This window comes from Nipponia nippon, unplaced genomic scaffold (assembly GCF_047370975.1).
Source record: "Nipponia nippon isolate SJK-2023a ecotype South Korea unplaced genomic scaffold, ASM4737097v1 scaffold_8, whole genome shotgun sequence".
NCBI classification, from domain to species: Eukaryota; Metazoa; Chordata; class Aves; order Pelecaniformes; family Threskiornithidae; genus Nipponia; species Nipponia nippon.
In genome coordinates, this window is record NW_028262402.1 from 4459391 (window position 1) to 4486940 (window position 27550).

The window sequence follows — 27550 nt, forward strand, 5'->3', positions numbered from 1 at the left end:
AACATGTACAAATATTTATATTGTGTTTATTAATATACTTACATTACTTGTAAATTAATTCTATACCATGTTTGTAATATAATATACAATGTAATTGAAAATTATTTATATGAACATGGATGGCAGTAAAATAACCAATCTTCCAGCCAGTTATGAGATTTAGTAAAAGTGTATTATAAAAAACCATATAATATACATATGATGTATGAAGAGGATATATGCATGTGAGTGGGTCTGTACAGCTATGAAAACAATATTTTCGTACCAGAATTTGTCCAGCTGAGGCAAGCTGGTCTAATTCTATTGAACGAGGCCAAAGCTAGCAAGATGGTAAGCAGAGGCACGTCAGGATCTGTGAGCTGAAAAAACAGTTGTCCAAAGCTAATGCTTTGGAAGATCTGAAAGAGGAAGATATGTAATAAGCATCACATAGTCATAGACCAGGAGTAACACCGGGTGGTCAAGGGAACAGGATTGGTTAAAGGTATCATAAGTCATCACTCAGGAATTATTCCCAGTTTGATGCTGGTTGAACAAATTTTCTATTATCTTTAGTGTGAACTGTCCCTTTGAACAGTAAATGCACAACTTAAATAAATTTATTTACTTGATTAAGCTTACTTGCCTTAGTTTTCATTAAGATAACACACAGAACAATTGTTGGGGTATAAACTGCAATATTGTTATTCCAACCTCCGACAAATAAAATTTCATTAAATAATTTTCAGGGACGGCTTCCAGTGAGATGGATGGCAATTGAATCTTTGAATTACAGTGTTTATACCACAAATAGTGATGTGTAAGTATGTTTTCAAGTGGTCTTTTTTAAATAAAGAAATACTTTCTGATGTCAAAGAAAGTTTGACATCCACTCTTAACTCAAAAAACTCAGTAGCTGTGTCAGCATGAGTGAGCAATGGAAGCAAAAATAAAACCCACAACAAAAAAATTACTTTATTTCATCATCAGTATCTGAACAAGTTCTGTGTTCACAAGCTAATTGTGTTTGGGCCACTATTTTAACTATATTCCTCATCTGAAATCAGAAACCTGATGAATCCCTGGGAGAATTAGAGGAACTCGGTATTTAAGTCAGGAAACTGGAAGTCATATTTGGCAAAGCAATTCTGTAAAAGCGCTATTTGCTGAGAGCTCAGAGTCTAGTAAAGGACTGCGGTCAATGGACTCACAGAGAATTAATTTTGCTAAAGATCTCACTCCTCCTTTCTGATTCTACGAACCCTATCATTTAACAAAAATCAATTAAAAAAAAGAATTAATCACACTTCTCTGTGTTCTCTGAATACTAGCAAAACTATCTACCATTTTAAAATATCTTGTTGCATTCTTGTTGCACTCCATAATATCCCTCTGTTGCAGATGGTCATACGGTGTCCTATTATGGGAAATTGTTAGTTTAGGTAAGTATCTGAATTTTGTACTGCACAAATAAACCAACCTGAGCCAAGACAGCTTCATTCACTCAGTCTGTAAAAAATTATTCCTTTGCAACATATTTCAATTTTTTCTGTTTCATTCTACTGAATTTTATTTAGCTTCAGTATGCTTGGAAATGCAATTGTCACATTTTCAATTCAGGTACCATTTTAAATGAAAAAAACATAATGACCATGTTCTAATTGCAGTATAAAACCTAGGCCATGTCTAAATAGACAATCCACCATATCACACAATTTATAGCCCTAATCCTATATGTTTCGAGTTTGATGGGTGGTTTTTCCTCAGCCTTCCTGAGTTTTAAATCAAGACTTAAATTTTAATGACTATGGGGGTAGGGGCAAACATCTCATACTCCAAGTATCTCAAAGAAAATTTCTGAACGTTAATCTTCAAATAAAATTTAGAGTTCATTTCCACACACACCTCTATTCATCATGTATGTGATGCAGCCTCAAACCATTCAAAATGATTGTGTTACATAGCCTTTATGATTTGCCTTTGAGTGCGCTCCATGGTCTGCTGGCCAAGAGATGCACGCTGACTGAGGTGCACATTGTGTGCTGGACTAATGATGAACTCCTGCTTTCTAATTTGTTCGCAGCTTTCCTTAGTAAATGGGTTTGCGTTAGATATGGATGAGAACTAACACACTCCAGTGTGGAAAATCAAGAGTCTAAGCAATGAAACATCTGCAAAAAGCGGCAAAACCAGCTCGACAGTAATAGCTCCATGAGTCCATACCAGATCTTATTAATACCATACTAATGAAAGAAAAACTTGCCTATTGCCACCAAGGGTATTACAAAAACAGTTCAAATACAATCAGATGCAGGCCCTCAGAGTTGTAGAGAAATTCAGGTCAGCCCCACAGATGATGAAAGTTTATACTCGCTTTTATTTTTCTCTTCAATACTGTGCATTAAGCAGTATAGAAACATTAACAACAAAAATTTAGCTGCAAAATATTCCCTAATGTTAGACTAATTTACCTGCTACTGAGTCAGTCATTCTTTTTCATTTGTGCTATGAAATTAAACTTTCTTTTATTAAAAACTCCCTGTGTTCATGACAATGGTTAAACTCTGCTTTAGGTGGAACACCATATTGTGGAATGACATGTGCAGAACTCTATGAAAAACTGCCTCAAGGGTACAGGCTGGAAAAGCCTCTCAACTGTGATGATGAAGTGTAAGTAACTGCCTCAGCAAAAAAACCAAAACAGAGTAACACAACATCTGCTATAGGAAATATATGTCTACAAGAAACTAATAAAACAAACATTTTTTCAGGAAAACATAAAAAATACATTAAAAAAAAAACCACAGACATTTTAAAAAGGGTTCACAAGTGAAAATAATTACTTAAGTCCTTTTGTACCCAGCATGCACTGTCACTTGCCATGAACCCTTTCCCAGGCTCTCTGCTCCTGCCAGATATGCTGTTCTTTACAAAACATGGCTGGGCTTTAGCTCAAAGAGAGCTTTTTAATTATTCCAGAGAAAAAGAAAATTCTTTTCAGACAGCATCCAGCTGTGGAAAATGTAACTCCATCTATGTATAAATCCATTTTCCTTTGAAATATGTAATGAGCATAATCTTTCAATAAACATGAATTTGTAGCTTTAACCTATGTATCTAAACTGTGAAATGTTGGTGTTTGATTTTTTTAAAGGTATGACCTAATGAGACAGTGCTGGAGAGAGAAACCATATGAAAGACCATCATTTGCTCAGATACTGGTGTCACTGAATAGGATGTTAGAAGAAAGGAAGGTAAGAATGAATCCCTAGGAAAGAATTAGGCCATGAATAATTTCAAGTATAGTTTAGGATTCTTGTGGTAACACACCCTGCATCACACTTTTTCTGTTTATTTCCTTCCCAGACCTATGTGAATACTACCTTATACGAGAAGTTTACTTATGCAGGCATTGATTGCTCCGCTGAAGAAGCTGCTTAAGACAGGAGAAATCTTCATTCATGAATGATGTATTGAAGAAACCCAAAATTCAATCTGCTGGAGCCCAAAATGTGATGTGCTGTGTAGAACTGTGTATAGCTTTAACTGTATATAATACAGTAATACTGTTTTACTACAGATATGTATGTGTATATCACACAGTAACCTCTGCCTCCACAGGCTGCAGAAGTGTATATACTGTTCAGAGTAGGAATAGACTGAAGCCATGAGATCTGCTGTTTCATATGCAGGGTTTTTTTTTTTTTCTTAGTCATGTAGATATAGTGTATACAATTATTGTAATGCATTAAATATTGCCATCTTAGATATTTTTGATACTTTCCAGGAGCTACTGATAGCAAAGTCGGTATCTTATAGCAGTATTTCATAGACATTTCATTGTGATTCAAACAAAAATGCTAAGCTCAGTGTGACAATGGGAGTTGCAAGCAAATGTCAATCCAGTACATACACTAAGGATAATTAATTATTAAGGGTCCTGTTTGAGTGTAAATGTGAGCTAGTAGAAATAATCTGTTCAAAAATTCTATTGACACTTGTAAGATATAAGGCATGTTATTGGTCTTTCATTGTCCAGTTTAACAGTCAGTGTTTGCCTATATGCAAAATATGCATATGTTTTGAAGTGTTTAATGCTATCGGAGGCAGCCATACAGCAATTATCATTAAGCATAGGACTGAGGAACATACTACATATTGTAAAACACATTTTTACAATCAGCCTGGATATACATGAGGCTTATTGAATTTGTATTTCATTTAATAATTTCACTGCATAATTATAAATTACTACCTATTATATACAAGGAGGGCTTACTTACTTTTGCTTATTTTATCCCTTAAACATTTTGTAGTGTGGTATGGCCTCTTAAAAATACCATACTGAAATGCTTCAAAACAATGATATTTGGCCTGCCAGAAATACCTTCTAGTCCTTAGGTTAGACAAATAGAGGCAGGATTGGCCTGAGCTTCTTGTATCAATCATATGCGATTGTGTGGACTTACCCTATTCAAACTTCACATACCAGCTAACCTCATGCTTTGACACACATGTTCCCTTCATCTCCCTGTGACTCACCAGCTCATAACTGACCATCAGACCACAGTGACTTTCTAGCTGGGTGGATCAGGTCACACCCCAAGACTTGGAGGAAGATGCTAGAGAGAGAAAGAAAAAAAGGTTTCCCCTTCTCATACTTAATTTGTGGGTGGGTATTTGGTTGGTTACAAGGCAGGGATATCACAGCAGAGTTTAGAGTAACACTACTGGCCTACACCAGTCTGACTCAAATAGAAGAAGCACCAAGAGCCTTATTAAAAGGGAATATATCAACAAACAAGGGTGCTGAGATTACTTGTGCGGCCTTGAGATAGGCAGAACTTGCACTGTAAGTACAGGTGCTACAATCGAGTTTACAGAGTGCATGGATTCACTGGACCAAGGAACAACTCCAAAATGGGAAAGAGAAACAAATATAACTATATTTTTCATAAAAGACTACTTGGCTGGGCACTTTTGAAGCATTTTGCAGTCCAACCAGGTTCCTACATGTCAATGAAGTGAGGAATGGACCTCCATGGGTGTTCTCTACACTGCCAGGCAAAGCTAGCTAACAACTTCTGCTGGAACTGCTCCACTTTCTGTACAGAATTTTTCATGGGTCCAAAACAGCTCCTTGTCTCACACATCTCTAACAAACAGACACAATTGACTATTCTGCTACTCGATGTGAACCCCTTCTTCTGTGGCAAACTTTAATTCTTTCCCTATGTGGCATATTGGTCCAAGTAAGAGTCATTCATCAACCCAATATGTCTTAATACTGTCTGGACTTTATGTGCTCAAGCCTCACTGTACATTTAGCTGAAGGTCATTTAAGTGTCCTTATGAATGTTCTTCACATCTTCATTTAACATTGTGGCATGCATTAACTTTCTAGTCTGCTGTAATGATTTTTTTTTTTTTAAATTGCCATTTTAAAAAATAGACAAAAGAAAAGAATAGCTCCAATACACAGCTTGAGATGTCTCTATTCAGTCTATACATCACAGAACTACAGCTATTAAAAATGTCCACTAGTTCTGTCAGAGCCTCAGATAAACTAATTGCTTCTATACTTGCAACATGCACTGGGTATCGCAGGTTCAATAGGTAGATTTTACTGTCTGTTATCCAGTGCTGGAAAGCCTGATTTATGGCAGTAGGCGGCTTACAAAGGTTTTCAGCTTAACCATTAGCAGGTTGTATGTTCTGCCTTCCATAGCACAATACATCTGATCCCATGTCCCCTCCTTCCCAAGTGTCTTCTATTTGTTTCTTTGCTGTCAAGAGCATAACACTACCAGTGTCAACAGTTTTCCATTATTCCAATACCCCACATCCTAACATTCTTTATATACCTCCACCTATTTACACCTGCTGACATCTATGCACAAGCTTACAGTATCATCACCCGTTCCCAACGTTGTTTTTTGAAACCACAGCATCAGTTTTCCCATATTCTCACACATAGTTATCAAGCTCATACTCAGCACAAGTTTCTGGTTGGGAAAGAAATGAAGCGTTTCAGACAAGTGGAGTTGGCCATGCTTTGAGGAATATGTCACGCAGAATGGCAGGTACACTGTGATTCTCTGATATCCCAGCTATATTGCAATTCTGTAAACTCTGCAAGATGGGGGAAGGGAACTGCAGAAAATAAGCAGAGGCCCAGATAAACAGCACAAGCAATTAAATTACAAGGGCATAGTTCAGCTGTGGCCAAACACAAGTTTTCCCTCTTGCTGCTAATTCCCTTCCTGTGCTGCTACACTACATTCCCTGCTCCCAACACACCATTTTGCCTTTCCCCAAGTCACATACTGGTCAGCCATTCCCACGTGCAAGGCAACTGGTTAGACACAGGAAAATGCCGATTAAACAACAGTTGGAACAAAGCAAGCCAAACTGTTCCAGGCTGTAAGTCAAAATCCTCAAATCAAGCCAACCTAGTGTAATGTTTCCTTATAATACTTCAGAGCTCTTTCACATATTCACTTAATAGCACAACATGACACAGGTGGTGATATTCCCACAGTAGGAGCCGACAGTTTCAGCAAGTCCCTCTGAAAACAGTGGAGGTCCAACCAGACCACACTAGCCTCTCACATCTCCAAAACATGAACTAAGCTTCCAGCTCCTGAAGATGCTGGGTCAGGTTTTACAGTAGCTAAGTCTATATCATAAATATATGTGGGAAAGAGAAAAGTATGCTTATGGCAGGCAGCAGCAGAGAGATGACAGAGATATGACTCAGACACTGTTCCAATGATTAACTGCACCTATATTCACACCACCTTTCAGTTTTGGTGAAATTTCATTACTTCCAGCATCAGAAGACTGTTTCCTTTGCTATTTTTACAAAACAGTACCTAAAATTATTTTGCTTATTGTACACAGTATTTTATCCATTTGGTTTTAATAATTCAGTACCCAACTACAAGAAGTTAAGAAGACAAGTCAGATGATGGAGGTTCCTTAGATGGCCTATAGAGCCTCAGAATTACCACTTTGATCACTGCTAATAGCTTGTTGGATGACTAACACACATTTCTGTGCTAAGTAGAACAGGTTCTACAGAGTAGACATTTATCTCTTTCCTTAGATTTACTCAAAGCCAAATAATAAAGGCAATCTTCACTAATGGAACCATCCATGAGCAAGTCTATCCCATTTGTAAAGAACATGACAAAGCCCCTTCTCCAAGCTGTAGCAGGGCCTGTATGCAGGACTGTTCTATTAATATAGAAGTATTAACGATTTTTGAGTGAAGGAAAATCGGCTTTTTTTTTTTATAAAAAAATCCTGCAGATACAGGACAATAAATACAGAACGCTATTTCTAAGTACAGCTATCACCTGTTCGTGTCTCAGAACAGGACACATCCCCCAGGTACCTAAATGCATAAGAAGCAGCTACAGCGATTTTTAACCTTCAATGCAGATTTAGTCATGCAGTGTACTCATTCTTTGGGGCACGCCTGTGAGAACTGAGAGATCTTTACACTACTGATCTTCTCTTACAGGGTCCTCAGTCAAGACAATTTTTCCTCACCACTCTCAGCTGCCTTTGACAAAACAGTGCAAAGCATAACTTCAGCTCAGAGCTAATGTTGTACAAAAAATGTGGCCCGTTCTTACATTTTCATTGCTTTCTGTCCTTCACACAAAAATAGGTGGCAACAGACTTTAAAATCCTCCTCTCTAAAGGCTGAATCCTATCTTAAGTGGGAGACAGGGAACTCCCTGTCTTGGAGTATAGTCCAATTTTAGCTGAAGCAGTGAACATATTTACTTCTTGAAATACTCTCCCTTTTGGGAACCCTTATAAGTCAAAGTTTATTGGTTTTACAGTTCAAAAGCCTCCTACAGGCTCAACTTTTTTAAAAGAGACCATCTTATTCTGCTCCAAAAGAGGTCATGTTCCTACCACCATGCAAATTATACTTTTCAGCTATACAGAGTAGTAAGGGTGATTACAGAAATAATACTCAGACCAGAAAAAAAGCATGGGCTTGCTATTTAACATAAGAATTTACTCTGTGCATCTTACTTGTATTTTGTGCATTTGTGTTTTCTCTTTCCTGTACATCTTAAGCTTCAGAAGTAGATGCAGTCAAGTTGCCCCACTAGATTTTCCCATTGTCCTCTTTTTTACATCAGAAAAATAATTGGTACTGAAGCACTACAGAGCAGCGAGCCAAACTGTGGTTGATTCCCCCCCCCCCCCCCATCTCGTTCCTCCAAAGCCACAATAATCACCATTTTCGCCTTTTATTGTCCTCCTTGACCTTCCAAAGGATTAGTTCCATACAAGCAATTGCATCTTCCTTGGAATTATGACCATCAACTAGAGGAGAACAAAAAAAAAAAAATTAGAAGTGTTAGATTATATATTTCTTTATAAAAGAATGGTAGCTTGGTTTATTAACCTGAACAATTGTCAAGAATATTAAGACAACACTTGGTATTCAGACAGTTTTTGGTCCAACTTCTTGCTACCAGGATTCAAGGTAATAACCACACGCTTCCAGCAGTGCAGTACTGTCTGGCAATATTCAGTTTCTCACCACATCCTCCAGCTTCAATATCCAATGGAGCCTGGATTAGTAACCTAGACTATCCAACATAATTGTCTTTGGAAAACCAGCCTCTCCAAGTCATGTGCTTTCAAACCAGAAGTTGAAAGAGTAACAGATGACAAGTTGATTTTGCAACTAGATGGTAAATTTCTACCTTGGTTAATTAAGGACAATCTACTTGCCCTGATCTACTGAAATGCTCCACGAAATCTGAACAGAATGAAGGATTTAAATTATATACAGTTATACATTTTTATTACATTTAGTCAAAGCTTAAAAAATCAACAACTTGCAAATTCACACAGGTTTTATACAATTCCCATAACTACAGAAAGTACAGTAGAAAGGTTTAAATGCATCCTGGCTGGAAAATAGTGGTAGTCATGCAAACGAGAAATGCATACAATCCTCTCATTAGTTGGCACTTAATGTAGGCATCAGAATACCCTTCCTAACACTGAGTCAACAGAAGAAAATGCTGGCTGCCAGGATAATGGTAGTTAACTACTGCAAGTTCTGAGCACTCCTTACTGAAAGCCAGAGCTGCATGTTGGGGCTTTCCTAGCAACTTTACATTAGGTGGAGAATAGACCTACTATATTCAGCCATCATCTTCATAAACAGAAATTTGACACAGGAACAAACTGTCACATTGACCAATTTAAATATATGTCCCTCAGTAAATCCTATATGAGCTGATCAAGGGAAATCTAAATCCTGTATGGTTTAAGTTATGTTAAACAAAGATACCACTTTGAGTATAGAAGTTTTAATAAAGGTACAGAAGATCTCAGATAAACAGCTTTGGGGCAGGGGCTGGTTATTCAGAAACCAAAAAAGTTGTGGAAGAAAAATCTGACAGCATACAGTTCAGCATTTTCATTTGAAGGTGGCAAAATCCCCTCCCCATTTATGTTTCTGAGCTAGTGGCTCAAAAAGAAAAAGGTATTACTTCTTTGCACTATAGCACTGCTCTGTCTACTGATTCCACAACTGTGGTGTTCTCCCCTGCCCAAAGCAATGTAGTAAGTTGATACTGGGGAGAAAAATAATTCTTAGATTTAATTGAGATGTTCCATTCCCCAAAGAAGCAGAGGACTTAAGTGCTATCACAACAAAAGATGACTCAATAGTAAAAATACAAGCTTCTAGCTTTCTCTTGTAAAACTTAAATGCCAGTGATTTGAGATAATTTTTCATATGTAACAGCCTAGACTCAGAAGCAAAGATCTTCAGACATTTACACACATGTAGTTGCAATTCAGATATCTACTGGCTTAAAGCAGTCTAGTATCTCCTTAAGTGTGGAAGCAGCTATACTTCCCTCTCAGTGAACACACAGTTTATACAGTCACGGTAGTCATATGCAACAGCATTAGTGTGTTAGATGAATGCTTTCACCAGTATATTTAAGAACCATCCCCACAATATCTATTTAGGTTGGACATATAAAGAGCTGTGGAAGCTAACGGAGAAGGGTCATAACTTTTATCTGTGGCAGAGAAGTTTATACCACATAGTAGACTCTACTATGTAAAGAATCAGAAGACAGCTGGTCATAACCTTGCAGGTTCTAGTTTTCTCCCCTCCTAAATGTACTTTAAGAAATAAAACAGAACAGTTGGCAATAATAAAATAGAAACTATTTTGTCATTTGGATAAGAAAATGGAGGTGATCCTCTGAGATTCCCCTCTACTCTTACTATCTTTTGTCAGAGAAAGTTCCAATTCTCATTTGCTTTCCAACCTGTGAAGTAGTGCTCTGCCTTGCCATTCCACCCTTCAGCTGCTGCTATTTTTAACTGCTCAAGAAAGTACAACCTGTATGAGACATGTTTTTCAAGTAGTCTGAAAAGGCTCAATTATTGAAACCATAGTCATCTAGCTCTGTTATGTATCCTTCAATTTTTCAGTCGAATCAAGTATATGATGTATATACTGTAAGTCAAGCTACCGCAGCAGTTGCAGCTCTTGTAGCTTGGACACCAAAAATCCTGGAGTTGAGACCCTTTAAAATGCACTCCTAATCAAATTTCAGTTTGAGATGGTCAAAAAAAAAGCAAAAAATCAATTCGATTTAGAGCAAGCTAAATCACCACAGACCTATTGCTTTCTGATAGCAAAAAGTGTTTCATTCTACTAATCCCCAGGTTTACAAAAAAAGCAAATCCAGACTCGAAGTTTATTATCTTTGTCTTGTACTAGCACAAAACTAACACAAACTAGCACAAAGCAGCAGCACAAACCAACATAAATATACGGAGTGGAAGTCATGCATTGGGTTTTTTTCATTTTTTCTAGAAATGGCAGCTACCTAGCTCTATAGGTTAAGCTTGGATTTTAGCTCAGTGGTGATCAACAAAGAATGATTAAATCTGAACTTAAGCAGAAGAGTCTGCTAAAGGCAGAGTTTTGGCTACTTGAGATAGCCATCTTAAAGTCTGTAGAAATAACTTTTGACATTGCCCTTATCCCCCACACACTGCTGCGCATCAGACCGTCAGAGCAAAGGAAGTCACAGGACACTATAAGCTTTGAGATGCAGCATTCAGCTACTCCACTGGGTATCAAAGGCCATCGAGCTTTGCTCAGTGCGAGGATTTATGTATTCCCTGGGCAATGAAGATATGTTAGCAGAATAGAATGTTATTTGTTGTCCAGAAGGCTTCACTGATAAAAGCAAATATTAATCTGCCCGTTGATTAGATACTCAATTTAATTTGTTCTAAGATCAGATTAAAACCCGTTATTTAAAATGGCGTGGTCAATGCAAAAATATATCTGTTCAATGCAATGTTTTTTAAGTATTACATACACACCATAGAATATATTTATTGATTTGTCTTTGACAGCCAGCCAAGAAATTTACTGTAATTTTACTACTGAAAACCCCAGCTGAAGAGCTCTTGTATCAGCTTGAATAAGCATGTGAATCTTGAAATAGATATTAGCCTCATCACACTACCTTCAGAATTTTAAGAATGCCCCTTCTACAAGTGAAAAACCGCAACACTTTTGTATGGTGAACACTTCAACAAGCCAGCTGTACTGGGGGGAATAAGTGGGTGGCTGTGTGGTGCTTAATGCTGGCCGGGCTTAAACTACAACACCAACCATCCTACCCTGCAGGTATACCCTCTGCATTTATTATACTATTGAAGTAAAGGTATCCAAGACAAAGCTTTAAATAACAGCAACTGTATTATCTTTGCAGTTCTCTGGGTTATTCCTGTCTCCCATTTCATGATGCAATATACCAATTGCTTAATAAGAACCTGTGCTCTTACCATCATCTTGACAAATTCTCCTGAGGTAGTCAGCCATCAGACTTCTAAGTGCTCTTTTGTGAGGCAAACCTAGCCGATGAGGAAAAACTATTGACGTGTCCACTACTCTGTCATGAATCAGCTGGAAAAGAGCAGAGGCCACAGTAATGATTACACATCCAGTTACAGTCTTGCACCTCCTTTATTTATTAAGGAAATCTCATCTAGCATCTAAACCATTTCCTTTCTCAATAATATGCCCAAACTAATCCTTGAGCCCTAAACACTATGTCGTCTGTCCTGTGTTCCTCTATTCATTATAGAATGGCAAACTGTGTAGCAAGAACTGTGGAAAAATTGTGCTTCGCAGTGATTTCCATATGCTGCGTTGACGTTTGTTCACTAGTTGTGTGTGTATATATATATATATATATATACAGTGAACATGATTAATTTTGGTTTTAGATAGCCAATACCATACTGCAAAGTCTCATTTGCTCATTTGCTTTGGCCTTTAGATATCACTAGCAGGGAAGCCTATCAAGGCTAAATTCTAATTCCTTCATTAGTAATAATCACAGAATAGTTCAGGTTGGATGGGACCTCTGGAAGTCATCTTGTCCAAACCCCCTGCTCAAGCAGGTCCACCTAGAGCCAGTTGCCTAGAAACATGTCCAGATAGCTTTTGAGCATCTCCAAGATAGAAGACTCCACATCCTCTCTGGACAACCTGTGACAGCATTCGGTCACCCTCACAATGAAAAAGTGTTTCCTGATGTTCAGAGGGAAGTACCTGCGTTGCAGTCTGTGCCTACTGCCTCTTGTCCTGGCACTGGGCACCACAGGAAACAGCCTGGCTCAGTCTTGTTCATACCCTTCCTTCAAATATTTATATACATTGATAAGATCCCCCGGAGCCTTCCTGAGCAGATGGTTGTTTCTTATGGGATATTGCTGCCTTTGATATTTAATAGCATAATCCATGCATGTCTGGTACCTAAAATAATTACCTGACAGCCACACAATTGTTTACAGAGATTCTAACAGCAATACCTTAGTATTAATTGAATTGTCACATCCTTTTATGCATTTGCCCGCATGAGTTCAGCAAGATCAGAAAACATACAATTCTAGGTTTCTGTGAACCCAGAAATAAAGACAATATTATTCAGTGGTGATGTGTGGTTGCTAGAAGCACAGAACAGCAAAGCAGGAAGCCCAAATGTCAGAATCTTTACCATACTGTTTATATATACATCTCTTCCTTCTCTGAATGTAGTATTATCTTCACTATTGCTATCATTTAACAATCAAGTACCTTTCATTCTTTTTTTCATACATGTTGATCTGCTGAAAGGCAACATTCTTTTCCTTTTTTGAAATTAATTAGAACACAGTAAACACAAGTAGTCACCTCTTAAAATTGGCTTCAAACAGGTTATTTTACCTTGAGAGCAAATAAGCCATTTTCTAAGCTGTGTCCAATTAAAATTGTATCTGCACTGAACAAGTTTAGAAGTATTGCCTGTACATCCCGAAGAGATGTTGTGGTATTCTTCAGATCATCCTCTGTGGCTCCAGAGAGTCTAAAGACAGATTTAGAAGAGCTTCATTAACAGAGACACTAAGAAATATCTAGAAGAACTAGGTTTACCATGGTCGTCCCCCAGCATCTCAAGTTAACACTAGCCAGCTTTAAAAATCACATAATGCTGAAGTCAACATAAGGGATTTTTTCATTCTCTTCCTTTTCACGTAGGTAGTGTAAGATAAACTAAGCTTGGGGATATTAACCTAGCTCTACCACTACAAGTGACTGAGGCTGTTTTTTAAGCATGGACGAAAGACAGGGCTCTGAACAAATATTGCTGTTGAAGAAGTAGGAACACATTACGTTGATCCTCCTCCAAGTTTTTTATAGTGAGGCTCAAAACCTGTGTTTCTTCTCAAAGCAGTTGCAGGACTTCAAAGAACTAACAGGAATTGAAAATATGTCTTCCAGGTCTCAATGACAAAACCCAAGAGGAAGACCAAATACAAGTGCTCTGCACTAAATACAGGCAAATATTGTTAAGCTGTACAGTCTGATGGCCTCAATGCATGGCTTATGACTATACTGCTTTTCTGTGAGACAACATTTATAGATTAAATTTGCATTTGCTTCTATCCCCTTAGGGAATTTAGCAGGTTCTGGGAAGTTTAACTTGATTTTTTTTTTTTGAAGGAAGGGGAGAAAAAGTCTTCAAATGTGGAAAAAAGAAATTGAACTAGGCAAAGAGAAAAATCCTTCTTAATTGAGCCTATAAGAACAAAAGCCTCATTCCTGATTGAAAGTCTTTGATTTATGTTACTAGGAATAGACATTTAAGAGAGGCATGTTTCTTCTTACATAGTTATCTGCCAATTTATTAAGTCTAATCCTGAAGTACTATAGACTAATTCACATACCTTATATCGTAGTCTACAACTTTACCATCTGGTTTAACAAACGTATCATAGACAACCTGTAGCTTAGCATCGACCACTGTCACTCTAGTTAGTTCCAAGCCGTGGGTTGTGTAACACTGAAGAAAAAAGTAAATTTAACGAGAATTTATGCAGCAATGATGTTTCCTTACATAATGTAAGCTGTACAGAAAGCAGAACTGGTTACCAACTCAACAAATCCAAATGATTTTGCTCACTGCATGTTCAGTACTAAAGGTCTAGTCACGTAGAGTGACTCATCAGACTGAAGGTCTAGTCATGTAGAGTGACTCGTCAGAGTTCCGCAGATCTCGGAGACATGAGTTCCAAACTACCACAGCTAGAAAATTGCTTCATAAACAGCAATACAGTTTTTTATTAACTGAACCAAACTTTTTAGGTTGCTCATACCGTCTCGCAGTCCAGAGCATATACACCATAGTTTCCATCAAAAGGTGGTGATTTAATTAATGTCTTCATGAAGCCTTCCAATTTCTCCCTTCTTCCATCATGAACATGAAGCTGCAAAGTTTCCATTAGTATTTAAGTGCAAGTTTGTTAATATATCTTACCCAAACTGCCAGACAATTTGTTTCTAACGGACTCGGAGCATATATATAATACTTCTTGTCAATATTTGCCATATAATTTACTAAATGCTAGTAACTAAACACAAAAGGCTTATATCAAACTGTTCACAAAAAGCTATGACCCAGCTTTAAGTCAAAAGAACACAGAAAGCAAAACTGAGATACTGCATTACATAAACCTTCTGAGAACATTATTCCTACCTTTGCAATCTGACATCCAGCAGACCCAACAATTCTATCACAACAGCTATAGTGTTTTTCCATGCCACCAGGAACTGCCAAAAAGAAAAGTTGAAAATTGAGCAGCTTTTGCAGCAACTAGCAATGGCAAAAACAAATCAGTACCCTCACTCCTCCTCTCAAATTTATTTTCCATTTTCTCCTGAGACTGCACTATGGAAAGCAGCAAGTCCCACCTACAGGTCCCATCTATGCCAGGATGACAAACTGTACATCATTCCCTCCTGAGAAAAGGTTCTCATCAAAAAGAAGAAATACCAATGAATGGGAGAAAGTTGTATAGTATGCTCTAGAAGGTTCTCCCTGAGGGAAACATTTAATGTAGCTTTTGAGTATTTAAGGCGTCTCTCAGAAAAGATGACAAGGTTCACTCAGAAGTCAGTGCAAGGCCACACAATCAACCTTTTTCTACCTTCTTCCCACATGGTTTTATTAACATCAGCTTTCCTAAAGTTATGGCATATTCAGCAGGCTTTAGTAACTAGCCACATTCCCAAAAGTACAGCAGAATATACCTCAGCTGAACCTTGTGCAAAAGAAGTTTCATACTCTGATTTTGTTGAGTTTTTTTAACAACTTTTAACAGTTTCCACAAAGATTGAATGCCAAGGATACCTACCTTTTTGTTCCAATACTCTACCAGAATGATAGTTGCATTCTTCTTCACGTGTATATCCTCCTGAAGAAGTAACAGCATACACTTCACCACACCTACAGCACACTCTTTTGAAACCTAAAAAAATGATAACAGACTATATTTCCTAGCTGGCTTGCCATAAAGTTAAAAAAAATGCTGAATTGAAGTACGAAATAAGTTACATGAACAATAATTGAGAGAGCAGAGTATCAATACATAAGCAGCCTCCCAAGACGAGCCATGTATTAAAAAAAAAAGTTCCTCTATAGCACTATAAGAAATTCAGGTTTACCTGCAACTTCTTCAATTACTATCTTGAAACAAAAATTAAAAAAGACCTATGAAGCTTCATGGTTTAGTTGTGAAAGCTTCAGAATTCACTTGTAGTCCAGGCACTAAATACAGAACACTACTGTAATGTATAGTTTTATAGCCGTGTATTTTACTGTCCTGTGAACCACTGACTGAAATTCAATTTTGTTGCAGCCTAGTAGGCACTTACCATCATATCCAGCATTTTTTACAACCCCAGTAAGCATAGCACTACCATTTTTTTCAGGATTTGGTCGAGGGAAGTTATTTTCATTCAACTGTTCCTCAGTCAGAAGATAACCTTTTAGAAGTTCATACAGAGCACCACCTGTAAATGATAAAAAAACCACAACCAAAAACCTAAAAGTAAACAAACCCAAAGCTTAAGCAATATTAGAACAAATCTAAGTAGCACTTAAGTATCCTAGTACTTCCAAAATAAAACAAAACTGAAATTACAAGATGTGCACTATAGTTTACATGCAAAAAATACATGCTTGCACCTCAGAACAATTAGAAACTATTAGAGGTGAAGCATTATTCAAAACAAAGACACTAAACAATACGGATGTTAATTCACTAGCCATCCCAGAAAGGCTAGGCATGCAATAGTAAAGAACATGCTCTTTTCAAACAAAAGTTCAGTGTTTTCCCCTTAAGAATGAGCCTTCAGATACAAATAGGGAATTGTGTTGGAAACCTTTGCAGTGGCTAACAGATAAAGCTTGACCAAAAACAGAGCAACATTTTCATGCTGAAATAAAGCCATTTATAGGTTAAAGGGGAGAACTGACACCTCCGTTTCCCTTTCTTTACCTTTCTCTTCCTCTGACTTTATGGATCCAGCGCCACTGGAAGATCTGCTGTTACTAAGTTGCCCTGAATGTAAGAAAACATATTTTTAGCATTTCTTCTCAATTTTAGATTTCATGTTAATATTCTAAGCAAATATTTATAAATCAAAACACCAATTTATTTCAGTGACCTATTTCTACAAAAGCATTTAAATATGCAGAAATATCTTTAGTGAAGTTAAACTAAATAATCCTTTTAAGACATTCTCTGATGTTCTAATTTCTACACTTACAACCCATTTAAAAAAGTCTTCATTGAAAGCAAAACTACCATGATCTCTCAGCTTTTTGAGAGCCTTCACAGCAAAATTCAGGTACATTTTTTTACTGCCACAACGATCATAAACAGATTGCTCTTCTCTCAGGGCCTATATTTAAAAAAAAAGAAGAGACTGAGTGTTAGTGGAATACTGTATGTTCTATAAAAAGCACTGCCATTTAGAATCTGATTATGAACCTAGAGGTAAATACACATGCAAGTACTGTCCTAAATCTGAAGTGCAACAGGAGACACAAAGTCAGATGGATGAGAAAGACAAATTCAGTACTTATGAAGCAAAGATCTGTGGGGGAAATCAGTGCTCCAACTCCGAATTTAAATCTAGTCCTTGTGGGAATTTGAATACTCTTAGGGTAATCATTCCTGTGGCTACAGACAGCTTTTTCTGATCCTGCTTCAAAGGAGGTATTATTACTTTTTTAGTTCAAGAAATGTTTCCTTAATTTTCTTTCTGTAAAGTCATAAGAAACAGAAGCGAAAGGAAGGTCCACAACCTTTTAGCTATGAAGAAGCACACTTGGAACAAGGAGTATGTTCCTTGATCTTCTGGGGAAAGAAAAATGCTTCTTCCCTGGTTTTATTTCACTGTAGTCAACAAAAGAGAAGCTCATTTTAGGCATAAACAGTGCCTTCTAACTATCACTACAGCAACTACAATTCACAAGTTACAACCATTAAGCAGAGGAAGAGAGAAAGCAGAGAACTCATGAAGCTGAGAAATAACACAGTAGGAAGTTAAAGTGAAGGTAAAAGAAACATTACTTAGTAAGAATGAACAGTCAGGCATATGAAGGTATGCTGCATAATATAGAGAAGACACTGTAAATGGCAGAGTAGTAACATCTGATGTTTTACAAGCTTTCATTCAACGTATAATTAAATACACATACAGAGTCTTATCAGGACACCTCCATAAAGTCCTTTGATTTCCAGCATACAAGAAATTTAGATTACATAAAGGTTAAGCTCAGGATATTTGTGCCTGTCAGACCATATCTATTGGTTATAAGCTTGAGCAGCACTTAGTGTGGTGTAAACAGTAAATACAAGATCAAAGGCTCAAAATGATTGAGAGATTTATTCTTGTTCTTTAAACATGCTTTCCTCCTGTCCTGAATCGATCTCAAAGTCATTATTACATTCCAGGAAGCCACCAGTACTCACAAGATTTTTATTTTGCATTTGCAAAAGAAAAACTTTTCCTTTTTTATACTAAAACATGTCTTTTTGGAAGCTAATTAGCAGTGCCGCAGACAAATGTTTTTACTTGAAGAAAACTGAAACTGATTGATAACACTAGCAAGCTTGTGCACATTTTAACTTCTGCTTACTGAAAAGTCTGAAATATTTGTCTTAAAAAAATAATCAAGTAAAAAGCCCCATGAACACTTTGTGCAAGATAAGACCTACTGACTTAATTCAGAAGAGGAACTTAAAGATCTATAAAACATTACAAACCTTGTCAATAGCTTCATTCACTGTGCCACAAATTTTGAAGCATTCTGCAAAAAAAACCCTGACATATCGCTGTCTTGTCTCAAGTGGTACTTTGGATCCTGATTCTGGAATGGAAAGCCTTTTCTGAGTAGAAACCTGAAAAAAAAAAAACCCATACTAATGTGGTCAATATGCAACAAATATCCCAAGGAACTAAAACCAGCTCAGGCATTCTTTTGCCCATCCTTGGAGAAAATAAATAAAAATCAAATATTGCTGAATAGCTATTCAGAAAACTGGAGTTGCAGTTCAGTTATGATTTAAGTCATGCTCTCCATCTGGCCTTTATTTCAGTCAGTACTTCATTCAGAGCATAAACTAAGGACCCAATGAAGTAGACTATAAAAAAGAGTTTATTTTTAGGAACCTATAGCCTTTGTTAGACAATGCAATGCAGAGCTTTTGTTTACCACAATGTGCTTATTTTAAGATTAAGCACATAAGTTAAAATCATCACATTCAAAAATCTGGTAGTAAGTTAGGTTAAACATGGTCACACCCAAAAAAGTCCAAACAGTTACAAAGATGATTTGTATGTATCAAAAAAGGAGTAATATGTCTATACCACATTTATTCACCAAGGAAGATCTTTTAAGAGCAGCATTTAAATGTATGTGTTACTACCAAGGAGAAGGCAATTTTTGCATTAAGGGAACAAAGGCAATGTGTATCATTGTCACAACCTAGTCTCATCATTATTGGGGCATGCAGTATTCTGTTTAGGAAACAAGAAGGTACATACTGAAGATATGAAGCATGAAGGAATCAGTACTTCATATCCTAGAAAAATGTCAATAACCAAACTGACTGAAGCCATAACATTTGACACTTTTAATCAGAAAGCAAAACTCTGATCTTGTAATTTATCTGACCCCAGGAATTTTCAGTGACCTCTGCTTTAAAAAAAGAAAAAGGCAAGGTTAGAGAGTACTTTTTCTGAGAAGAGAACCTTATGACACTCTGCCACTCAAAATTACAAAGCAAAGTTGGTGCTAACAAACCAAAATACACCTGCATTAATTTTTTGACAAGTTCCTTGAAAGCCCTTTAATTTATAAGGGTACCTCTGCTGAAGCCAAATAAAGACTTTCATCAGATATCATCTGTCACTATACATGGAAGGACATTTTAGGGGAAAATAACCAACATGCAAGCATGACTTGACTGAAAACAAACTAGTTCTTAATTCTCCCATCACAACCACTTTGATTAACAGTTTATGTATTTAATTGCCTACATTTGTGTAGTGCTGGCTAATACAACCAAGGAAAATGAAAATACAATTTGCATAGCAACTTGATTAAAGCACACAGGAAACAAAGTATTTTTTTAAAAAAGCTATACTGGTAAGTCACATTACTGGGTTTACATTACAAAATAATGTTTGAAATTAATTGCAGTTTTCCCACTTCTGTTCCCATTCACATATCCAAGTTCCACAGCAGTAACTCTACAGTACCTTGCATGGCACAAGAGTAGTCCTTTTGAACGAACTCATAGAAAGTCCACAGGGCATTGTTGCTACATTTCCTTCCAGTAGTATATGCAGTTGCCCACTGCTGGTTTCAATAGGCTGAACTTCAAGCAAATTCAAAGAGGCTGAAACACACAGAAGATACAGACTGAATCTAAACTCTAATGGTAAGCTTTATTATTTAAATTACATTAATCTGGAACACAGGTATTTCACAGCTCCTTTGTTAAAGCAGGGGAAAAGTAAACTAATGCACAGAAGCAAACCTAGAATGTCAGAAAACACATTAAGACTTCACTTCTGCCAACAGATTTTATGCAACTTGTTCTCCCATATTTTTGAGATCATATATCAGTTTGAAGATGTTAGAAAAAAGCAGCCACACAAGTCAAGTTAAAAGCTATTTTCAGGTTGCAATGGCTATGATTTTTAAACACCTACTTCCCTGCCCTCTGTGTCCTTTTGCCCTCCCCTGCAAAAAAGCAAGAAAAAAAAAGAAGAAAAAAAAATAAGGAAAACCACCATTCGATCTTCATCTTCCAATGCAATCAGTAAGTACCTTGAAGTATTGCTTTGCTTTTTTAAAGTCAGGAAAGACACAGATCTCAGAAATAAAAATTGGTCATGAGATTCTGGAGCCAAGGTATCAGCATTTGACTTGCAGTTATCCTGCTTAACTTTACTTGCATCAGCACCTATTACACAGCAAGCCACATCTGTCCACCATGAGATACACTAATCCATTTTACTGTTATTCAGAAAGAATGCATACACTGGTAGAATGACTCAATTTTATGTGAAGATGTTTTATAGCATGTGTAATAAAGACACATGAATGAAACTAATAAGCAGTATTTTATTAATTTAATTGCTAGGTAGCTTATTTTGTAAGCGTATATTTAAAGTGACAGTAGAAAAACTGGAGGGGAAACACTGTTTAACTACTATCAAATGCTGAAAATAACTTCTACTCCAGGATTTTTTACATATGGAGGAGAATTTAAAGGAAGAACACATGATTTTTCACAAGATTTAACAAATTGTATCAGATGGTCTGAATGCTTCAGACTAGAAACCTAACAGTTGGTATCAGTAGTAAAAGGAAACTCACCAGATTTTTTTTTTATCCTTTCAACTCATGTATCAAAAGACTTTCAACAAAACAAGTGTTTTTCAGGGTTTTGGTCAAAACTGTACACATTCAAAGAACTTAGCACAAGGTACTTATCCCCTTTCCATTACAGCTACCAAGACTTCAAATATAACCTTGTAGTTGGACAGGGCATCTATCTTCACAAGCTAAGTGCTCACCATCATTCAATTCACAGCTAGCATTCATCACAACAAAATGAACATATTCAAGTGATGCCTAACTGAAGCAAAACGAAGTTTAGTTTGTCAAAGCTACAGATCAAGCTGTCATACCCATTGAGCCAATGCTTTGAAACTGAGTAGCTGACAATCCAGATGTAGTTGCCTCCTGTTCAGAAGTTGTGGCAATAAAAGCTTGTCCCCTTTGAATTGCAGCTGCAAACTCCATTGCCTCCCAGTGTGCCTGCTGAATTTCTGCATCATGACCCTGCTGCCAAGGAGATGCTTTGAAAGGCACCATTGCATTTTTCTTATGTACCTGATAAGCACATACACAAAATGAGAGTTACCATTCAAGCAGTTCCAAATCACAGGAAGACGATGTTAAAGTTAACACACTGCTTCTTAAAACTGAATTTTGCTATCAGATTCAGAGCTCAGCATGCTGTACCGGAAGGAAAACAGCAAGCTGAAAGAGCTCGGGGTGGTAGAGTGGGCTTAAAGAATTATGCCTGCTATTAACATTGCCACCTAAAGCACTGTAAAAGCAGAGAAAGCAACAGCCACTTTGGGTTTCCAAGCGCTGTATCTGTAATCTCATAGTACAAACCTCCACTCCAAACTGACTTTTCAATATTCATTAGCCTCAGCTGCCCTGGGCAGCAGCTTACTTCACCTGCATCAAGAACCAACTCTAAGTATCACAATATTTGCTACAACTTCCAACAGAAGAGTTGATGAGACAATTGTTGTAATTAATTTCGAAATATTTTTACAATTAGATTACATGACAGCCAACCTGAAGTTCAACATGAGTCTACAGATATTAAATAAAGCTATGTTGACCTTCAGCTTATTTAAAGATTACAACTCACATCAAATTTTGCCATGTGTGCAATTTCAATATTAAAAGTAAGAACAGAGTATTCAGACGAACTGTTATGAAGCTCTAGACGTCAGTAATATCCTCATGACTTGCTCACTCCAATGTTTCGGGATATTCAGTCAAAAAAACTCACCAGGAAAATTACAATTCTATCAGTATTACACAGTTATTTTACATTCAGAACAGTTAAGGCACAGTGCTACATTCGTTTACAAGAACAGGAGACTACTGAATACACAACTGCCTCTAAAACTGTGCTTATTACAGTAAAAGTAAAAATGGCTACCTCAAGGCAGGAAGCTGTTCAGAGCAATTTTCTACTTCAGGAAAAATACAGATAACTCTTTGTCAAACTAGACAGTCATAAGTGTTCCTTATGACTTTGTCTACTAGTGTTGAAGGATCAAATATTTAACCTTTACTAACACACATTTTTGAAAGAGTATTTGAACTTGATTATATATCACACCCCATACTCGTATACTGAAAAAAAAAATTCCAAGCACTGACAGGGAAACAAAATACCTGCTTATCAGCATCCTTCTTCTGTGCTTCTCTTTCAAACTCATCAAAAATTCTCCGACACTCCTCTAAAGGATCATCTGATTCAGAGAGCCCTGTGTCCTCCCCACTGGGTTCTGCTTCCTCAGTAGATGAACTCCACAGACCTGCTTCACTTTCTTTCTTGTTTAAGTAAGAAGTTGTACATGGGCATGTATCTTCTGGGCTATCATTACCCCCATTTTCTTCTATGCTCTGGCTTTCCTCTGTATTTATTATTTCCTTATAAGGTCTTTCAATTGTGGTTTCATCTTTTGACATGTGACCAGTACACAAGACAGACTGTGTTACTCTTCCACTGCTCACACAGTCTTCATTAGTAGCATGCCCCTGAACAAATGCTTCGACCAGTATATTGGTTTCTGCATTCCCTTGCTTCAGAATTCCCTTCTGCATGTCTGCCTCAATAGAAGCAGTGGAAGATATAAGTTTCTCTGCAGTATAAGCAAGGGCATCTCTTTCCTCCAAAACCTTCAATATATTAGTATTTACATTAGGCTCATTTGCTTTTGGAGAAACATTGCCTAGTTTTTCAGATTTATTTAAACCTTTGCCATTCATCTGCAAAGTGATAATTTTCTCTGATTTTTCTTCTGTACACCCAAGAATGTCTGCTCCAGCACTATCATGTAAGTTTTCTGCACCTATTACAGCAGCCAGTTCTTTGTCCGTGTTCCCACTTGTATAGTTCCTACTTCTTCTTGGCTTTTTATTAACAGCTTGTGGTGGCACATCAATGACAAGATCACATTCATCATCAGATTCTTGAAGTTTTATTTCAAGTTTCACTGTGGAAGAGTTTCTTGACCTCTTTGTGAATAAATGTCTACTCCTATATGAAGACATCTTTGAATTCCCATCTTGATTTTCACATGGAAATACTTCTGTTGGCTTACACTGCTGCTCAGCATTTTCATCCTCATTTGTTACAGAAAAGATAGAGAGACCTGCAAAATAATTTTGGAGAAAATTATATTCAAGAACAGTTGCTGGACAACTATAATCAACAATGTATTCTTGTAATTAAAAAACAACAGCCGTTATTTGTATACCAGGAAACTGAAACAACATGACATGCGTGTGCTAAAAAATGCACTACAACGGTTTCCTTAGGAGAAAGTATCTTACCTTAAGATCACTTCCAAGGGTTAAAGTGTTTATAATCATTTAATTGGGAAGACTGTACTGCGAGAGTTCCTTCTGTTCCTCAATTTCATTCTTGACTGAATGTACTGCTATTTTAATCCTTTTGGGTTTTTGTAAATTATCTGCCTCTCTTTGAGGAATGACAGCTATGACCTTAAGTTAAGTCATCCTAAACTGCAATCTACAGATTTCAGCTGAGGAAAAAGAAATAATCTATTCTATTAATTATGCACAGGACTACAAGTCTCATTGTCCCACATACCCAGTAACATTTCAAGCCAGGCATATTTATAAAAGTCACATTTTGTTAGTGAATGGGATCCTTTCCAGGTTACTAAAAAACAAGTCATTTTGGCATTAACACAATAACAACACACTAAAACAGCGTGATACCACAAAGCCTCACTTGTTATGGGTTAACCCTGCCTGGCAGCTGAGCCCCACACAGCCACTCTCTCACTTCCCCAGTGGGATGGGGCAGAGAATCATAAGGGCAAAAGCAAGAAAACAGGTAGAGCAAACCTGTGCACACAAGCAAAGCAAAATAAGGAATTAATGCACTACTTCCCATCAGCAGGCAGATGTTTAGCCACTTCCAGGAAAGCGGGGCTTCATTGTACCTAAGTATTACTTCAAACGTCTCCCCTTTCTCCTTCTTTCCCCAGCTTTTATTGCCAAACCATCATATGGTTTGGAGTATCCTTTTGGTTAGCCTGGGTCAGCTGTCCCAGCTGTGTCCCTTCCCAACTTCTTGCCTACCCCCAGACTACTCGCTGGCAGGGCAGCGTGAGAAACAGAGAAGCCCTTGAGGCTATGCAAACACTCTTCAGCAATAACTAAAACATAGGTGTGTTATCAGCATTGTTTTCATCAGAAACCCAAAACTTAGCACTACACAGAGCTACAAAGAAAACTTACTCCATTCTAGCCAAAACTAGTACACCTGTCTACCTCAAAAAAATACTCTGAGCCACTATAAGCTGGTAACTGTTCTTATCAGAAATAAAACTAATCTGACAGAGATAATGTATCCCCATCTTTTATACAGGAGAGATATCATTTAGACTATGTAGTAATCCATGTTATAGGATTATTATTTGACTAACTAGAGCTTGAGCAAACCTTCAGGGTTCAAGCTTCAAGCCTGCTAGGGTTCAAGCTTCAAGCCTGCTAGAAATTGCAGAAGCCATTTAATGATGGATGTTGGTAACCTGAAAGGAAACACCTATGGACTCAGCCTTCGACAAGTCACATCATGCTGCACAGCTAGCTACCTGCTAAATCAGCAAGTGGAAGTCCGGAAGGGACTGAGTCCATGCTGGTTTTTTTTTTCTTCCCCCCGACTGCCACAGATCTTGGTAACCATCAAATTATCCCACTACTTTTTCCAGGCTGCAGTTCTTTACTCTCAAGCACAGAAATCTTTGAGAAAGAAATAAAACATTACCGTTCACAGGTAACTGTGAAAACCCAGGTACTTATTGTGGAAATGACAGCTCCTGCTGCAAAGAAAGAGACTACATGCAGAGTGAGAACCTGCACTGTGACTGAAGTTTTGGCACTCCTGAGCTGTGAAAATCAGTAGCATCTACTTAAAAAACAAAGACATGACAGAGTAAGAGACACTTTGATGGTTCCCTGGATTACATACTTCTCAATCAACTCTTAAAACTATCAATGTAACCCACAGCAAACAATGGGGAAGAGACCAACCCAAGCTCAAGGTAATCAGAAAGCAGCTACTTGTTTTTAATTATAAGCTTTTCAAGTCCACTTTGGAAGCAGGTTGCTTTTTTCATTAACATAGGCTGTTAGTATCGATAAGTTTTGTGGTTCCCATTTTAAAGTCATTTTAGTACTCTGCCCCTCGCTTCTCACACCCATTTGGCTTTATTGCCAACAGTTTGAACATACTACTATTTCTGCCAATGAGATCTAGCTTACAGTTGCCTGAAAACACTTGGTCATAAGAGGAACATGACAAACATCAAAAAAGCTAGTTACAAATCTTATTACTCATCACACTTAAGAAAAAAGTGGAGCACCATGGGAGAGCCATGCTTAAGTTTCAGTAGAAAATGCCAGTTATTCACTGGCAAGTGCCTTACAAAGATTAAAAGCAATTCGTATCACAACTGCCACTCTTCATTACAACGGCTAAGGGCCACACACCACAAAGGAAAGGTGAGACCCTCCTACCAAGAAAAAGAGAAGTCATCAGCTTTTATGATACTCCACACAGCGGTTTAGGCAATCCTCCTGAGACAAGCTTTCTGAAGCCTAACCCCAGGCATAAACACCAGCTCATATTGCAAACCTAGTATTGTCACCACTGCTTGCCAAGGTGGGGGTATTTAATTAACATTTTGTTTTCTTCTAAGAGCAAAGACAGAACAAGACCGTAAAGACCTCCTATCGTGCCATTTCACTCTTCAGCCTCACACACGGCACGACAGCTCATTCCCAGATGGCAGGAACGCAGCCGTGCCCGCACCCCAGCGCCTCCCAGCAGCTGCCACCGCCGCCTCCGACAACAGCGTTGCCACCCGGAACGCTCTCCCCCGTCCCCCCAGAGCTGGCGGGGCCCTGCTGCCTCAGCACGGCAGCCCCCAGCTGCCGTCCCCCCGCCCGCCGCCCCTGAGGAGGCGCGGCAGGCCGGGCCAGGCCGGGCCATCTTTCCCACCATCCTCACCCTGGGAACGGCCGGCAGCGGCAGGCGGCGGGGCGGCTGAGGGCGGCTCCCCGCGGCATGACGCCTCGTGCCGGTGCCGGTACCGGCAACGCGGCCGCTGGCGGCCGCTGCCCGCGGGGCCGAGGAAGGGGCAGGGGCCGTCCCCGAAGCAGCGGGAGGGGCGCATCACCCAACCCCGGCGGCGGGAAGGCGCGAAGGCAGCACCTCAGCCCGCGGCCGCTCCCTTCACCGCTAGGCCGGCGGCGCGCGGCCCCAGCCGCCCAATGGGAGCGGAGGGGTGGGGCGCGGAGAGGGCGGGGCTCCCAGCCCACGGCCCCGCCCCTGCTGGGCGCTGGGGGTGGCGGGTTGGGGAAGCGGAGGGGCGGGCGCCGCTGCCGCCTTGCCCGGAGAGGGCGGGGTCCGCGGCCGTTGGCGCCTGGAGCTGGCGAAGGCGGAGGGGCCCGAGGCCCGCCCGCAGCCCTCGCGGCGGGGACCCAGCCCGTGAGGAGATATCTCGGCGAAGGGGATGAAGGCGTCAGTCAGCGTTTGCGGTGGCGGTGTGAGGAGCGAGCGTCCCGTCTCCACCGGGCACCCGCTAAGGGAAAAGGAAGGGGCTGCCGGGGGCGCCGTGCGGTTCAGCTGCTTCACACCCGCCTACTGAGAGGCCTCCCGGGCTCCGTGGGCTGTCATGACTGGATCCGCCTCATCCGGAACGAGCAGCGCGGCCCGCAGCCCACCGCTGAGAGCAAACCTCAGGCTGAGTCGGCTTCATGGGTCCATCGGTCCCAGTGCTCTG

At 38.8% G+C, this 27550-nt stretch overlaps 2 protein-coding genes across 4 annotated transcripts in view; one reads left to right on the forward strand and one right to left on the reverse strand.

The window, feature by feature from the left end:
* The window catches only part of TEK (TEK receptor tyrosine kinase), a 41807-nt gene extending 37567 nt beyond the window's left edge, over positions 1-4240 (forward strand). For both annotated transcript variants that reach the window (XM_087742210.1, XM_087742212.1), the window contains 5 exons: positions 729-799; positions 1381-1421; positions 2553-2649; positions 3134-3233; positions 3346-4240. In XM_087742210.1, coding sequence (XP_087598336.1) covers positions 729-799; positions 1381-1421; positions 2553-2649; positions 3134-3233; positions 3346-3420 — 384 coding nt within the window. In that variant the 3' untranslated portion in view covers positions 3421-4240. The remainder of the gene's footprint in view (positions 1-728; positions 800-1380; positions 1422-2552; positions 2650-3133; positions 3234-3345) is intronic.
* On the reverse strand, positions 304-26943 carry LOC104013669 (uncharacterized). Of its 2 annotated transcripts, XM_087742214.1 has the most exons (16): positions 26776-26943; positions 22902-23884; positions 21605-21809; positions 20165-20304; positions 18667-18801; positions 17200-17296; positions 16891-16953; positions 16265-16402; positions 15745-15858; positions 15087-15160; positions 14707-14817; positions 14278-14393; positions 13277-13415; positions 11851-11971; positions 8244-8331; positions 304-398 (listed from the first exon to the last, which is right to left on the reverse strand). In XM_087742214.1, coding segments are annotated over exons 1-16 (2691 nt in total). In that variant the 5' UTR covers positions 26942-26943; the 3' UTR covers positions 304-397. The 2 variants fall into 2 exon arrangements, with proteins under 2 accessions (XP_087598340.1, XP_087598339.1); XM_087742213.1 differs by lacking the exon at positions 304-398 and having other exon boundaries at positions 4380-8331.
* Positions 26944-27550: the final 607 nt, after the last annotated feature.

Coding starts and splice junctions, on each gene's coding strand:
- LOC104013669 (XM_087742213.1), bottom strand. CDS start 26,941: ATGCGCCCCTCCCGCTGCTTCGGGGACGGCCCCTGCCCCTTCCTCGGC. Junction 20,305..21,604: donor TCAAAGCATTGGCTCAATGG/GTATGACAGCTT, acceptor TGTGTGTTTCAG/CCTCTTTGAATTTGCTTGAA. Junction 15,859..16,264: donor AAAAAATGCTGGATATGATG/GTAAGTGCCTAC, acceptor TCATTTTTTTAG/GTTTCAAAAGAGTGTGCTGT.